Here is a 17,301-nt window from a genome sequence, read left to right as displayed (position 1 = left end):
CCTTGATTTTTAGATACCTAGAGAATAACAGTGTGTAATGAAACCCTCCTACAATCACAAATAAAATAGAAAAAAAGGAAAAATGGGGTTTCTGTGCCCCAGCTACAGACATATGGAGAAATGCAAATATTACATGAAAAGGATGGGTTCTTATATAGTGCTTTTTTACTTGAGCACTCAAAGCACTTTATACAACTTGCCTCGTTCACCCATTCATACAAGAACTTTTTCTACACCTATGACCTTTCTATCTAACATTCACACTTGATGACATACTCCACCTCCTGAGCCACCCCAAGCTTACCACACCTGGTTGGGGAGATCTGCTAACATCTAATCGGAAAATTGTGGTGCTTCCCAAAGTATCCTTGGGTATCCTGCTTTCTGATGCATCCATTGGAGTGTGAATGTTAGATAGAAAGCTCTTAGAAAGCACTATACAAGAACTTCATTTACCATTTAGCTTCTGAGATTGGGCGTGTTCAGGGTAGCATGGGCGTAAGCAATGACAGTAGTAGGGCTGTACTCATAAATGTGTAAAAACACAGTAAGCCATCTTAACAGTGCTCACTACCCTCTATGCCATTAAATACATCAAACACTTCAGGACACAGAAGCAAGATAAAAACTGCTAAATTTATTGTAAATCCTAAGTCACTGACTGCATACATGAGGCACAGTTTCATAAAAGATAATTTAAAAAACATAAATAAGGTAGTGCGGTGGATAAAGTGGTTACAGAAACAAACAAAGTTTCCAAAGACTGCACAATAAATAAAAAGCACCACCTAAGAGATATGATGACGTGTGGTGTAGACCATTCTCAGACCATACAGCAGAAGACGGAGTCGAGTCAGCACCCAGACTCGTACGAGGCAGTCTTGTCCCAAACCGGTACGTATGTGTGTTCACTGGGGAGGGGGGACGGAGGTTACGTTATTAAAAGACGTTAATTTAGTTTATAATATGCAAAAAAAAAAAGTTGGTCTCAAGCTAGTTTACTCCTAGTGCTGGTCCTAAGCCTGGGAAAATGAGAGGGTGGTGTCAGGAAGGGTGTGACGTGATAAATAGAAACAGAGATGGGGCCGAAAGAAGCATCTTCTTATAAAGTAAAACAAACATAAAACAGCAGTAGTGAAAATAAAAACCATTTGTTAAAAATGCACACACAGACTAGGGTAAAGGTATGAAATATAAACATTTTGACAAAGCAACTGACTTAAATTGATAATTTCCCTGAAACACTGATCGTTGCCATTGACACATGCTATGTGTAGATAGAACGGCTAAAAGCTCACACATGATGTTAACAAAGCAGATCACAGTTAATTAAAACTAACCCACACAAACGCCATGCATGCTAAAACAACAATAAGAATATAGAGCACATAATACAGCACAGTATAAACTGAGAGGCTTTTCTAATGCAAAGAAGCGGATCAGTGGCTTTTGCTAATATTCGATTAGCGCTTTGTACTGCAGGTAATTAATGGGCTTGCAAGCAGGAACACATCAGCTTACTTAAGTAGATTTCTCAAAGCTCAAAACCAGTGAAAAAAATATCCTCCAAATCCAGCAAACAGTACCAAAACACAAAATATAGCTGCTCATGAGAAGTCAGTGAAGGTGCTGCACATCTGCTTTGTATCATGTACAGAGGTGGAGATGGTAAGGCCAAGTTGGTGCACGTCAACCGGGGGCGGGGGGGTGAGGACAAAGTGTGAATTGAGATCCTGGTTCACGGCTACTGATGGCAAAGTTGGAGTATGGCTTTTTGTGTAGCAGGGAATACATCCACTCCCCTTCCTGTCAAACTGAGTTGTCCTCGGGATTTTAAACAAAAACAAACCAGTGCCGGCTGACAGCAGCGTCTCACTTTCAGTGCAGTTGTGTCCGTGGACCACGATAGCTTTTACAATCGCCGTCTGCTTTGTTGTTGTCCTCAGTAGAAGCGCTTGCGTCTGTTCTCGTTCCAGTGGCTGTACACCACCAGGCCGATAACGATGAGGAAGATGCACCCCACCATAGAGAAGAGCACGGTGAAGAAAATGGCTATTCCGCTCATCCCCTCATCACTCTGACCCACTGAAAGAGAGCGCAGCAGTGAGTAAAAAGCACACCCTCTGATGGAAACTCCACTAAGTGATGCGCGACTGTGTTATCTCACATCTGATAAGCTCCATGTTGTCGACACTGGGTATGGTTATCACGTCTTCTTCCTCCTCCTCTTCTTCCTTTTTGCTCCGCAGCACCGTCAGTTGGTAGAGTTTCATGGAAATTATATCATGGTTATCTATTAAGTAAGAATCAGTAAATGGAAATGTGAAAAAGAAAGCTAAACAGATACCCAGAGATTAGGAGCTAATATGGAGTTCTAGCAATCTTCTTGCACTGTAATTCAGCTCAAGTGAAGCTGGTGTTTTGAATCGATGGTAAGATCATTATTTTCACAACTAAACTGCTGATTTAAAGGTTAAAATCCCAGCTCACAGCGCTAAATATTCACAGCCCTGAGGCCATAATTTAGAGTTTTAATATCTAAGTAGAGTGTCCTGTTACACAAGGCCAGACAACGACAATAAACACCATCTAGTTTCTTTGTTCTTCATATTTTTACATTTCCTAATCCCATTTTTACTACAGTTTTGCAAAATATACTCTTGTCTGCTTGATGGTGGCGTGAGAACTGACAGGTCTGCTACTTGGTGTTAGACTGTGATGATCAAATGTTCCCCAAATTCTTTGGAGAAGTGGATTTTCACATTTAAACCTCTTCCAGCTGCTCCCTGTATGGTTCACCACAGCAGATCTGCCTCCATCTCTACCATCCTCCTCTCACACACCAACCCTCTGCATATTGTCCTTCACTGCATCCATTAACCTCCTCTGTGGTCTCTATTTTTTTGTGTTTCTGTCTCTTTTTCGAGTCCATTGTTCTCAGGGTGTCATTGGTTCACTGAGTTTTTTCTGTCTGTCTCTCCCTCTGTTTTTCCTTTGTTTTGTACTAGCTTAAATAAAGGCTCGATTTCACTTCATTCCATTGTTTCTGCGTCTTGCAGTTGGCTCAATGCCACACATGACCTCTGAAGCGCACAACAACAGCTTTAAAAAGCTCCCTACAGATAAAGAGTAAACCCATCACTAGTGTTGTGTGCATCAGTCTGTGGTGGGTTTATAAAGATCAAGCCAAAACCAGCCATGTTATTACTCTGCACATGTTTACCTGAGAGATCTCCAGTGATTGCTGAAGCACCAAAATAATAGCCCTGTGGCAACCGCACCCCAGGTAGGTCCAGGCAGTCCCTCCATTCATGCTGCCCGTCGATATCTATCATCACCTGGGCGAGACATTTCCATTTACTTCTAAGGTTCACCACTTAGAAACAACTTATATGATACAAGCTGCTTTTTCCTGCACGCCAAAATAATTCAAAGGCTGTGTCTCTCACCGTGAGCCTGCGGCGGACGTATCGGATGAAGAGGAAGCTATCGTGCTTGAGGTTGCGCACCATAGCGTTGCAGCCACCCAGCTCTGTGGGCCGGCCATCCCGCTCGTGGTCGTAGCTGATGCTGCCATTCCCCACCATTGCCAGGACGAAGGGGAAGATCCTCTTGTGGTCACAGGAGGAAAATTAGAGACAGAACAGGGTCATGGCATTTTAATAAGAGTGAATCCACATTAGTATGACTACAGTGACAGCAGCTCAAGCTGGGAAAAAGAAAAAGGGCTAAAGGAGAAGAAGAAACAATAAAGTGGAGAACAATTAGGAAATGCAGGCTCACTTCCTATTATGTGATTGTTTTGTGTAATTTTATAACATTTTATTAAGTATGACCCAGCTGTAACCACAAACAAACCATGTGGGGAGGGCAGAAAAAGGGTTAAATGAGAGTGGAGGCCAGATCATAGGGAGAGGGTCAGATGTTAAAAACACTGGTTACCTGTGTGCGAGGAGTGTATCTCTTCTTCTGCGCCTGTATCCAATTGTGTGCACAAAAGAAGAAAAATACAGCCCCTTTTACACAAACTGGCACTTGTTAAGCCCACAGTGCACCCGCACAGTAATCAGATCACAGCAGCGTACCTCTATGTGTTTCTCCTCATTGGGATATGTGTCCACAAAAACGCCCAAGCCAGTGAAGTTGTCCTTATTTCCAAAAACAGGCCCTGGAAAAGGATTTACAGACAGAGTGCTGGTAACATATAAAAACTAGTTCTTGTAGTTTATTTAGCACATGGTTAGGTTTAAATTACGTCCTGTAGTGCTTACCTTTCTGCATGCGTTCCTTCGTGTACCAAATGGCCAGCCCGTCACCATTCAGGTTCTTCTTTCCTTGCCCGTGAATTTTAAAGTGCACCTGCATCTCCCAGTCCGTCAGATGGCAGGGCTAAAACACAACAGGTCCAATAAGCTACAGAAGTATAAGTTAAAAGTCTTTGGTAGGCCTAGTCCTGTTCCACAGTCTGGTTTCCTTTTGAGTATATAACGTTTCACTGCCTGCTACATTTGATATAGAGCTTTATTAGGTGTAGGTGAGCTGACTACATGGATAACACTTAAGGATGGGTTGAGGTCAAGCCAAGAGGAAAGGAAAATAGAAGCAGACTTCATCATTTTAGTGAGTCCACTAAGATTGAGGTAGATGCATGAGGTTTTTAACCCAACCACAGTCATGAGCAGCAGACGGTGAGGATGTTTGTTTACCAGTGTGAGATAAAATCAGCAGGGTTACAGTAAAGATGATGGTGGATAAGCAGTCAAGCTTTTGTTGAAAGCAAAAGCCAGCGACTGAAGCTTCTTACTGTAATGAACCACATCTAACCAATTCTTAAAACCAAATATCACCGTCATATTGTGACTGAGCATAACAATGTCAAAAGCCCATTTTTTAAAGTCAGAACGGTTTCAGAACAAAACGACTTAAACTGAAAAGTTAGTGAAGCCTCGGCCACTGAAGACAGGCTGTGGTTATCACCCAGTTTGTGTCAGTCTACACCAGCTCTTATCACGACCACACAGTCATAGCATGCATTTGCACAATAACTATATGTCTAAACCTTCAATGTTTCTTGCAGCAACTACTGAAAGTGGAAGAAACATTTGTGCTTTACTATGGAGCAGGGGTGTCAAACATAAGGCCCAGGGGTCAGAATTGGCCCAGCAATGACTCCAATCTGGTCCACTCTTTGGAAAATGTAAAGGAGGGCATACATTTAACTGTATTTTCGTAAATTTTACAGCTGATGAAAACTGCACCCAAAGTCTTTCACACAAGTAAGAGAAAAACAATTAAATATCAAGCACTACATTTCCTTATATGTGGATGATGTTGTTTTGTTTTTGTCAAATCCTGAGCGATCTGTTCCTGTACTCTTAGATGTGGTGAGGTCATTTGGGGAAATCTCAGGTTATACAATTAATTGGCAGAAGAGTGAGTTTGTGGCTTTAACTGCAAATTTGGATGTTGATTTTTTAAAAGTTTTGCCTTTTAAAATTACAGACAGATTGAAATACTTGGGTGTTATTTTGCCTAAGGATCCTAAATTGATCTTTAAGTTGAATTATCTTGAACAAGTAGAAAAATTGAAAATAGATGTTGAGAAATGGAGGGCTCTCCCTATTTCCATGGTAGGTCGCATTAAAGTAATCAAAATGGTTTCCCTTCCTAAATTTTTATATTTATTTTTAAACTTACCTATTTTTCTGAATAAGCAATTTTTAAAGTGATCGACTCAGTAGTATTACCATTTGTCTGGGGCTTTAAAACTCACAGGATATCAAAAGTTCATCTATGTAAGTCAAAACTTAAGGGTGGATTTGCTTTGCCACTGTTTCAGTTTTATTATTGGGCTGCAAATGCTAGAACTCTTGCTTACTGGCAGGAAGGGTACAAAAAAGTTAAGTCTGCCAATACCCCACCTTGGGTGGTCATAGAGAGTGGTGGGGTTGAGAATAGTTCCCTCCTGCTCTTCTTTTTCATCCTCTAATCCATGAACCAAGGTCAATAATTTTATAGTTTCGAACTGCGTTAAAATCTTTAGTCAGATCAAAAAGGTTGTGGTCTACCAGACACTTGATCCACACTCCAATATACGGTAATCATGCATTTCCACCCTCATGTTTAGACGCCTCTTTTGAGGTCTGGACAGAGAAAGGTATTATTACTCTCAAAGATTTATATATTGACAGGCAGTTTGCATCATTTACTCAGTTGCAGAACAAGTTCTCTCTCCCTGCATCACATTTTTTTCATTATTTACAGATAAGAAACTATGTTCGTCAGAGTATTGTTAATTTTCCATCTCTTCCGGAAGAGGGGTCAATTTTACACTCCTTCTGAGTTCCCAGGATTCTAAAAAGTTGGTTTCTGGTTTTGTGAAAGCCTTTTCTGAGTATTTAAATTTTAAATCTGACTTTTGAAGATGGCATGGGAGGAAGAGCTTGGTTTGCTGATTGGAGATGAGGTGTGGGAGAGGAGTCTGTGTAGGATCCATTCTTGCTCTATAAATGCAAGGCATCAGTTAATTCAATTTAAAGTGCTTCATAGACTTCATTATTCAAAAACTAAACTGCACAGGATTTTTCCTTCTATCAGTTCGATATGCGATCGTTGTAAACTTGGAGAAGGCTCTCTTACTCATTTGTTTTGGACTTGTCCCAAATTGTATAACTATTGGTTGGACATTTTTAATTGTTTTTCTGATATCTATAATTGCACATTAGAGCCGGACCCAGTAATTGCATTGTTTGGATCTTCCTCTTCCCTTTTACACCTCAGCTCTGCTGCACAAACTACAGTTTTGTTCGGAATGGTAATTCCTAAGAAAATTATCTTGACTCTCTGGAAGTCGGATATTGTACCTCAATTCAAAATGTGGCTCACAGAACTGACTGCTCTACTACATATGGAGAGAATTAGGTATACATTAGCGGACAAACTTAGTAATTTCTTTGATGTGTGGCAGCCATTTTTAGACCATGTATTAAAACAAAGCCCTGTTTGATCGATCACCAATAACTTAGCCTACCACCTTAGCGTTTTATTTTTGTTTATTGCCAGTGTTGAAGTAGTATTTTTGTCGTTGCAGTGTAAACTTTTGTCTTATTTGTGTGTTTTAGCCCTTGCTGTTGTGTTGTCTGTTGTTGTTTTTTTGTTTGTTTGTTTTTTCTTATATCAAAAAATGTCAATAAATATAAATATATACGAGAAAAACAAAAAAACCAATTAAATAACAGAATAGACAACAGAAATGTATAAAATAATAATAGTAATACGTGAGAGTGGATGTTAAAATTACACTTCTTTTTCTTATAGTGAGATATAGGGACTTTTACTAGTCCGGCCCACTTAAGATCACAGTGCACTGTAGGTGGCCCCTGGTGTAAAATGAGTTTGATATCCCTGCTTTACAGAAATCTAGCAAAACATTTTCATGATTCGGTACTTTTGGATGCTCCCTTATTTCACCACAATGTATGGATCTGCATATTGGGATGAGAGCATGACTATCATTAGCTCTCACACATCCCTCATTTCTAACCCTAGTATATCTTGCTTATTTACCATGTAGTAATAATCAGGATTTACTGCAGGGCTGGGGTGTTAGCCCATGTTGCTGTAGCTAAGTAAATGTTATAAACAGGAAACAGAGTGCACGACTCTGTGTTTAACTTCATCAGGCAACACAGTGGAAATTATCCTGCAGGATTTCAATCTAACCCTCACCTCTCCATCTGCAGCTCTTTACTTTGGCTCTTACAGTAACTGTAAATACAGTGTTAGCTCTACCCTTTTTTATTTTAACCTGCTGTTACGAGTACAGCTGAAACGACACTATATATTGCCAAAGGTATTGGGTCATCTGTCTTCACACATATGAACTTGGGTGACATCCCATTTTTAATCCATAGGGGTTTAATATGATTTCGGCCCAACTGTTGCAGTTTTAACAGCCTTTACTCTTCTGTGAAGGTTTTCTACAAGGTTTAGGAGTGTTTATGGGAATTTCTAGTCATTCCTCCAGAAGCTCATTTGTGAGGTCAGACACTGATTTTGTACAAGAAGGCCTGGCTCACAGTTCCCCCTCTAATTCACCCCAAAGGTCATCTACTGGGTTGAGGTCAGGACTCTGCGCAGGCCACCCTCGTTCATCTTCATGGACCTCGCTTTATGCACTGGTGTGCAGTCATGTTCCCACAAAGCTGGGAGCATGAAATAGTTCAAAATGGATTGGTATGATGACGCATTAAGAGTTCCTTTCACTGGAAATAACTCCTGAACAACAACCCCACACCATAATCGTCCCTCCACCAACCTTTATACCTGGCCCAATACAGTCCAACAATCACAGTTCTCCTGGAAACAGCCAAACCCAGGCTCGTCCATCGGATTACCAGACAGAGAATCCACTCCAGAGAGCACATCTCCACTGTTCTAGAGTCCAGTGGCAGCGTGCTTTACACCACTTTATCCGACACTTAGCATTGAGCTTGATGATGAAAAGTGATTGTAACTTTTTTTTTTAACAGCTAAAGCTAAAGTTAAGTCAAGGAAATAATCAGTCACCAGACCTGCTGCTCATGCAGTATACTGGGAGTATGTAAACTTGTACACAGTGCAGCCTTTACTCACAATGCGGCTCCATATCGCCCCCTGTCTGCTCTGCATGTCAGGTGTCAGCCGCACCTGGTCGGTGGTTACCATGGCATCGCCCATCAGCTCCCAGTGGGAGGAGCTTGAGGAGCCCACACCTGGTAAAACAATCAGCACCCATTATTATGACAGCAAAACACAGCTCACTGAGCCTGAGATCAAAGTGCTTTGTCAGCGGGAGGGAGGGGGACAAACGCATGAAAGATAAGAAAGCACAAAATATATACTGAGTGTGTCACTATGACAATGCCACTAGACGAGATGCATAAGATATAGAGTGATTTAATCTTAGAAAAGCGGCTAGTGCGTGCACGAGTTCATGAGTGAGTACATTATTCTGGAAATATCTGTCCTCGCCCCTCAGCGCGCGCCCCCCTCCTGTACCACAGGTACCTTGGTAAGGCTTGGAAAGGGAATGCTCCCGCTTCAGGAACTCCTCCATTTCGTGGTCATCGTCGGCAAAACACCGGCTCAGAGTAACAACCAGAAAAGCGATAGTCCAGCGAAATTTCAAAGGCATTTTCTTCCCTTTGCATGTAAAACCGAGCAGTAATTTGGAGCCGCTGTAGAGACTGCTGCTGCTGGCGGCGGCCATCATTGCTCTAAACCCAGCCCACTCAACCGTCACCTTCACTCCCATTGGTCCACTGGGTTGCATGGCTCGTGCCCATTGCTCGGTTTGGCTGTCAATTAATAGGAATGGTTTTGACACGCTATAGGACTATACAGTTGTTTTAAATAATTAACGGGATCGTATATTGTGGAAATATTATTCTAATCATCACATTTAAGCTTCAAAGACTTCACTTCACAAGACTCCACTGCATTCGGGAGACTTTTATGCATCAAAGTGCTTATTCTGTGCATTATTTGACGGTAGAAATATATTTATTCATATTATAAAATGCTAAAAGCAAATGTTGATGAATTAGGCAGCTCAAGAAACACTGGAATATAATCCAGTGAGGCTCTCTGGCAAACAATGAAACAATAATATTCCAAACTTCACCCAATATTATTACTGCCTATTCCCCACCCATACTGACAGATCTACTCTTCGGTCCTGTTTTGTGTGTGTCTGCTTCTGGTTGTGTTGGTCTGTCTGATATCAGGTTGCTTTTGTGTATTTTTTTTTTTTTTTGTTGTTGTTTTTGTTTTTGCATGTGTCACTTGTTTACATGACTGATGGCACTCGCTCGTGTGTGTGGCTCACATGTGTTTCACACCCCTGTCCATATTCAAACCTCTCTGCACTTTTCATAGCGGCTTTGTCATTTCAGATCACGCACTGGTTTATGAAGATGCCAAGTTGCACACTGTAGCAGGTTAGGAGCAGGGATACATAAATAATTGCATCAAAAATGAAGTATTAATGGATTTTTCAGGGTTTATGTATAAGCACCACACCGCATACATCACACATACATACACCTCTTTCATATTGATTTTTGATTTATTTATTCACTGAACTTTCTTTAGATTCATATAAATCAACAAATAAATTATGGTGTGATTCAGTTACAGTGAATTAGATCCAACTCTATTCACACTTTAATGACTCAATAATTATATAGAGTTTGAAGTATATTTTACTGCAGAACATTTGTACTTTCAGTAAAAGTCTATTTTTATAGACTCTACATATACTGTGGTTTTACAACTTATAGAATATAAATATAAAGTATAGGATACTATATTTTGGACAATTTAATGCTCCCATAAAGGTCCACAAAGACATCTATATAAAGTATAGAATTTAAGATTACATACTACTTCCACAGCTTTAAAAAGCTGATCATCAGTATTTGATCACAGCATTTGTGCACTGTTTATTGAAACGGCTCTTTAATATTGTTCTTGCTAGTCTCTTTATGAACACTATTAAGACTGGAAAAAAGGCAAATATAGAAAAGTATCTAACTAAAATTTTAAAAATGTAAAGAAAATTGTAAAAGAAATATTCTAGGAGTGACAACAGACAGATGTGTGGCATTTCCCTGTGATCTGCAGGCCCAAGGCAGGAGAACTGAGTGATGGACAGACATAACAACATAGCTAATCTTCTGGCTACACAGAGACGACCACAAAGCATAAAAACATAGCACACACAGCATGCAGCAGCTACAAGTTAGCACAAAAAAATAAGGAAATTTGTGTGTGATCGATTATTTATTTGTTGTGACGATGCTTTTTGGCAATAACTCTTATACTGTTTAACAGTCTGTTTTTTTCCTCTTAAATGATGCCACATTTGTTGCATCAGAGACCAGGCACAACCTGTTCCAACTTCTCTCCTCTGGTAGGCGCTACAGAGTACACCAAAACAAGCAGCTTCAAGTACAGTTTCTTTCCACAGGCTGTGACTGTGATGAACATTTAGAACACTCATTTAGTGTGAGTGACTGTGTTTTTATACCAAATTATTTGCTATTTATTGGCTGACAATTACGAGTCGTGGAGACATTTTTCAAACTAATCCTCCAGGATATAGTTATATTGTTACTTCGTTAGAGTTATTTGATACTATATTTTGCACTATCCTATTGTATATTACTGTATACTACTATTCTTTATTGTATATATTGTATATCTTATTCATCTGTTCCTCTGTCTCTCTTGCTGGTTTGAGCATGTATATGACAAAAGAATTTCCCTTGGGATAAATAAAGTTATTCTTATCTTATCTTATCTTACAAAAAGAAGCTATAAAACACTATAAAAATACCTCACCAAATATAAAATTGTATAATTGGAAAATTGTGCACAAAGTATCAAAGTAAAAATATTATTCTGCAGAAAATTTGTCTTCTATCAATGTTAAACGTTTTTAAATGAGCTCTTTTAAAATAATTCATATTATGTTTAATGTTCAGCATTAGACCAGTGTGTGACATGGTTAACAGTCATCTACAGGGGTGATTAAAATATACAGTTTGCAAATTGCAACAAGTCAACTTGCTTGTTTTATTAGACCAGACATGGTCAGAGTTGCCATCCCCTCTCCATAATTCTCACAGCTTTCCTTGCTTATGTATTTTCAAACTCCATCTTCTCTACATCACACATTTTGGCCAAGCTGGTTAGCAACATGAAACTTGTCACTGAAACTTGTTTATTTGCTAATGCGAGCTGCTTGTAACTGATCTCAGAGCAGTGAAAGAAGAGCCAGCGCCAGTATCAGTTCTGATATGGCACTAGGATAGAAGCTGTTCTTAAGTCTGTTTGTTCACGATGAAATGAACTTCATCAATTGTCAGCAAGAGGGCAGCAACTTAAAAAGAGATCATGTCCAGGGCGGGAAGGATATTTCATGAGGTTTGCAGCACTGCTGAGGAGACAGACATGACTCATTCTTGTGCTGCATGGAGTTGTTCGAACCGTTTTACAGTGAAAACCAGATCATATGGGATTACCTTTCACGGGTAAGTTTTAATTCTATGTATGGGTATTACCTGGGGCAGTTCTAGGTTCAAGCTTTAACAGCTGCTCAGCTCCCAGTTATCATGTCATGCATACAGTGTAATTAATATTAAAGGAATATGCTGTTTACAAATGTAATCAACCCCATTAACATTTGCAAACCTCAGTTCAGCTGAATAAAAAATACAATGTTACCTTCAAAAGCAACCTAATTAGTTGGATGACCAATTGTAGTTAGTTTCTAAGAATAATTTAGGGTGAATAATCAGCGATTTTAATCTAATCCACCTGTTTTAGGTTGGAGCCTTTAGTTATCAAACTCGAGGCAAAGGCTCAGTCATTAAAGAAGTTAACGATGAGAGATAAGATGATAGAAGAAGATGATAAGATGAGAAATATGCACAACATTATTTCAGTGTCTTAATCACAGAGGCAGTTCACCAAATCATCAAGCACTTAAAGTAGCATTATTCAATATATTCAATACAGACACTGGAAAATAACCTGTACACGAGGCAAACTGTTAATAGAGTTGTTTTATATTAAAGTTTTTGAATTCATACATTAGTTGGTTGGCAACTCACAACATACCAGCAGACTAGTGGATGAGAAGGTTAAAATTAGCTGATAATCTCTAGTTATTTAAGCTAAATTAGCTAACGTTTTTGACACTTTTAGAGAACAAATAAAAATAAGCAGGCACTTTATTAGTCACAGAAATGTCCCCGCATTATCAGAACAGTTTGAACTTTTGCTATATTTCAGTTAAAGTGTGTTTTAAATCTGCATCACTGATTTGTGTCATGAAATTACCTCTTCATCTTTTTCTTGCTGCAGCAACAAAAGTCTTATTTAGGCTTTTAATGACAAACCACGCTGTTGAAACAGCAACGCCTCTGTGTGAACGCACTGTAACATCATGACATCAACAACCCTGGACAGAAAACCTGTTTTCATTCTGTCCTGTGCTGTCGTCAGTAGAAAAGTTAGGAAAATATAACATTTGAAGATAATTAATACTATTAATAGTTATTTTTAGGGGTGCTCTGATATAATTTAGGGGGCACTTGAGTACCCAAAGGGTCTAAACTCACCAATGGGTTTTTCTATGGTAACTATGTTGTCATTATGACATCCAGCCATTCAGCTTCTTTCCCCCTCTGATTTTTACACCAGTCCAAAAACTAGACAAAGGTTAGCCAATTGAACAAACCAGACAAAAATAATACAGTGTTTCTTATTTGAGTGAGCTTAACAAAGGATTTTTGGTACCCGTTTGTTGTTTATGTGTATATGTTTTTTTAAGGGGCTGGAATAACAACCCTTCACCAGGCCAGTTCAAGGCCATTTTCAAGTGTCTAATTGTGCGATGTGGTGTGACACTAAGCACATCAGGAAATGTGCCAACACAGGATGAGACCGTGTCCCTGTCTGCTTTTGAGTTGTCCCTTTCTCCAGCTGTGGAAGAAACTGGGAAGCTTCCATTCCTGAAACTATGTGTGGCCATAGCTATCTACCAACCCACTTGGATATCCTTGTGAACAATGCCCTTGTTTATGTTACGGGGGTAGAAGTAGTTTTAATATTATATTCTGTCTTTTTCTGTCTGTTCATATATATATTCTGTATGCTTTTATTTTTAAGGGTTTTTTTTCTGTGTGAGAAGAGATGACAGAGAAGAGATGGGAAGAGATGAAAGTCCCTTCACACCTGGTGTCTGTAATCCAGGTGAGAGTGGTGGAAGCCCTCTCACATGATGTCTCCTGTTATATGCAGCACTCTCCTTCATCATGTCTCTTTTGTCATCACTGTAGCCTTGTTGGGCAGGCTGGGAATGAGCAAAGAAGGAAGCCGGGGTACTGGTGTGCGTAGCCTCGGTCCCATCAGTAGTTGCACTGGGTTATATTCATTAACCAATGGGGTCGGTCTATAAGCTAGAAGTGCAAGACATTGGTCTTTTGCTTTCTTTAGTATTCTTTTATCAGTTTGGACATGACGCTCAGCCTCACCATTACTTTGTGCAAATCTTGTCTGAAACCATAAGCTGCTGCAGGTCCATTGTCGCTGTAGAGAAGCTCTGGAATCCCATGTCTGGAAAAGATTAACTTTATATGCACTATAACATCTTCTGATCTTTTGGGAGTCAGTTTGGCTATTTCCACAAATTTAGAGTAGTAATCCACTGGAAGTATGTAGTTGCTGTTGTTGAACTTAAAAAGATCTGCTCCAACTTTTTGCCATGGTCTCTCAGGGAGTTCGCTTGGCATTAAAGGCTCCACTGGGTTGGAACGCTCTTTGATGCATATGGTGCAGTTTTTCACAAGTTCATTTATTTGTCCCTCATGTAGGGCAATGAGGACAGAGTGGCACATAGCGGTAGGGATCACTAGTCTGATGAGACTGAACATCAGCAGGATCCAATGCAATTTGCATACAGGCCCAATAGAGGAGTGGAGGAAGCGCTTTTGACTCTACTAAATCTGATTCTTAAACATGTAGAGAGTAAAGGGACTTTTGCAAGACTTCTTTTCATTGATTGTTCTTTTGCTTTTAATACAATACAGCCCCATATTTTAATTAAAAGACTTTTAGAACAGTTTGAAATCAGGAAAAACCTGGTGGGCTGGATTTTAGAGTTTTTAACTGATAGGTCACAAAGAGTGAGAATAAACGGAGTTCTGTCTGACCCAGTGTTCCCCTTCACAGGTTCTCCTCAAGGGTTAACCCTGCAACCACATAAGCTAGTGCAATATATTTTTGTCCTCTGTAAGGGACATTTCTAAACCTGAATATCTCCCATCCACTGCATACTACAGAATTACCTCCTTTTGGTATCTACAGAGGACATTTAGGGCTTTCCAGCGATACCAAATGTGAATGGGTGGAGCTTTGGGAACTTTAGTTTTTTCATCAAGGAACATGACGGCCATCACTGCAAGCACATTTTATGGGAAGAAGAAAAGTAAGTGCATAAAACTTTTAATTGAGCAATTTTTTGGCTATAAATGTAGTTAACATATTTTAGATAAGTCTCTTAATAACACATTAAAACATAGCATGCCTAATTTTAACTTTATTTTAGTATAGTATTGAAGTGTTTAAAAAATGTCCTCTGTAGTGGACATTTGTAGTCATTTCCTCCATTTTGTTCTGTTTTTTCAAATGACCAAAAAGAGAGTCTTTTTTCAGAAGCAGAAAGAATTTCATTGCAAATTGTTGAGGGAAACTCAGATCTTCTTCATCAGACAACTCAGATCTTGAGTTGTCTGATGAAAAGATCAAGATGCATTGTTTGAGCCAGAAGCAGAGGCAGATGATTCAGGGAGCTCTGAGGATGAAATTCAGGCAGGGCAAGCAGATACTGAGGAGTCAGATCAAGTTGAACAGTCCAGTCGGCGCCCACTGTGTAGCAGGAATTCCAAGTACACCTTGAGTTTCTATTTTAAAACAATACCAAATTTTATTTAACAATTCAGACTCATTTAAGTGTTTTCTTCCCTTTTTCAAGATTCAAATTCCTAATTGATGATCCTGCCATTGTTGAAAACAATGATGCCATGACACGCCAAAACTGGACCCCAATGGATTACTTCAAGCAGTACATCAATGACTCAGCGTTTGAAAGAATGGCCTTGTGCACAAATCAGCGCGCAATCCTTGAGTCTGGAGCAACACTAAATACCACTCCTGAAGAGCTGAAGACATTCTTTGGGATTTCCATTTACATGGGTTGTCTAGGATATCCAAACATTCAAATGAATTGGGCCTCAAACACCAGAGTTCAAGTTGTAGCAGAATCCATGACCAGAAATCATTTCTACAAGCTCAGAAATTCCATCAAGATCATCAATGACCTTGACTTTTCAGATGATGAAAAAAGAAGTGATCTCTTGTGGAGAATCAGGCCCCTATTGGCCAAAATGAGGCAAGGATGTCTGAGTCTACCTAGAACAGAAAAATTGTGCACTGATGAGCAAATGATCCCAGTTACCGGTTGCTGCCCAGTGCACCAGTATGTACCAGGCAAACCATACCGAACTGGTTTAAAGGTGTTTGTCTTAGCTGCACCAACTGGTTTGGTCTTAGATTTTGTGGTCCACGAAGGCAAGACTACCTTCAGAGATACAGGAAGAAAGGGCATTGAAAAGCAAGCTGTTCTTCATTTGGCAGAGTCTGTTCCCCAAGGAACCCACCTGTTCTTTGGCAGGTTCTTTACAACTATCAACCTCCTTGACACCCTAAAAATTAAAGGGCTGACTGGAACTGGAACCCTCATGAGTAACAGGATTCAAGGGGAGTGCGAGATCATAGGGGATAAGCCCTTCAAGAAGAAAGAAAGAGGGGCATCAGAGATGGTAGCCAGAAGAAGTCCTCCTGAACTTGCTGTCATTAAGTGGTTGGACAAAAAGCCAGTTGTCATGGCATCCCCTACCTATGGCATTGAACCTCAGGACACATGCACAAGATGGTCCAAGAAAGACAAAAGGTTTGTCCAGGTGCCAAGGCCACTGGCAATTGCTGAGTACAATACGAACATGGGTGGCGTGGACCTTGTTGACCAAATGTTGGGTTTCTACAGGATGGCCTCTCGTACTCTGAAATGGACAGTACGTGCAGTTCTCCACTTTTTTGATCTGGTAATGACCAACTTGTGGTTTCAGTATAGGAGTGACTTGCAGTTTCAGGGGAAGAAACCACTGAAGTTCCTTGACTTCAAGCTGCTCCTTGGTGAAGAGTTGATTACTCGGGCTCAAGCAGGAAGCGCAAGTGACAGTGAAGATGACTATACTCCACCGCATGAAAAGTGGAAACCACAGCCAAATGAAGCTCTGAGACACTATGGTGCCATCCATCTTTCAGAGATGGTGGACAAAACACATGCATCAAGATATCGCAGATCCAACTGCAAGAGCAAAATGTGTGTAATTTGATTTAATTTCTTTAATTTGTTTATTTGTTATTTTCTGTGACTATGAATACGCAAAATGATTTTGGAAACATGACCAATTTATGCAGTATATTATTTTGTCACATGGACTGTACAGAAGGATTTAAATAATGGAGCAACACCTCAGGTAGAACTATTATTTCAAGGCAGGTGCACCCCAGTTGCTTTAGGGGGATGGACTTCCGCCCACTATTCAGATGCAATCTGAGAGGCAAACCGAGTGCACTGTGTCTTCATTGCTCCTGAACTTTACCTGTATTTGCAGGTTAGTACTTGGT

The 17,301-nt window shown here is 40.0% G+C and overlaps 1 protein-coding gene across 2 annotated transcripts; it reads right to left on the bottom strand.

The window, feature by feature from the left end:
- Window positions 1–623: 623 nt before the first annotated feature.
- lman2la (lectin, mannose-binding 2-like a) lies at window positions 624–9,276 on the bottom strand. Of its 2 annotated transcripts, XM_031729569.2 has the most exons (9): window positions 9,049–9,276; window positions 8,635–8,753; window positions 4,272–4,389; window positions 4,086–4,168; window positions 3,943–3,975; window positions 3,450–3,611; window positions 3,224–3,338; window positions 2,168–2,293; window positions 624–2,085 (listed from the first exon to the last, which is right to left on the bottom strand). In XM_031729569.2, the coding sequence occupies exons 1-9, from the start codon at window positions 9,251–9,253 to the stop codon at window positions 1,943–1,945; spliced, it is 1,104 nt and encodes a 367-aa protein (XP_031585429.2). In that variant the 5' UTR covers window positions 9,254–9,276; the 3' UTR covers window positions 624–1,942. The 2 variants fall into 2 exon arrangements, with proteins under 2 accessions (XP_031585429.2, XP_031585432.2); XM_031729572.2 differs by lacking the exon at window positions 3,943–3,975.
- Window positions 9,277–17,301: the final 8,025 nt, after the last annotated feature.

Source organism: Oreochromis aureus, linkage group 7 (genome assembly GCF_013358895.1).
Source record: "Oreochromis aureus strain Israel breed Guangdong linkage group 7, ZZ_aureus, whole genome shotgun sequence".
Taxonomy (NCBI): Eukaryota; Metazoa; Chordata; class Actinopteri; order Cichliformes; family Cichlidae; genus Oreochromis; species Oreochromis aureus.
Note: the sequence above shows the minus strand (reverse complement) of the source record. Positions and strands in the feature narration are given on the sequence as shown.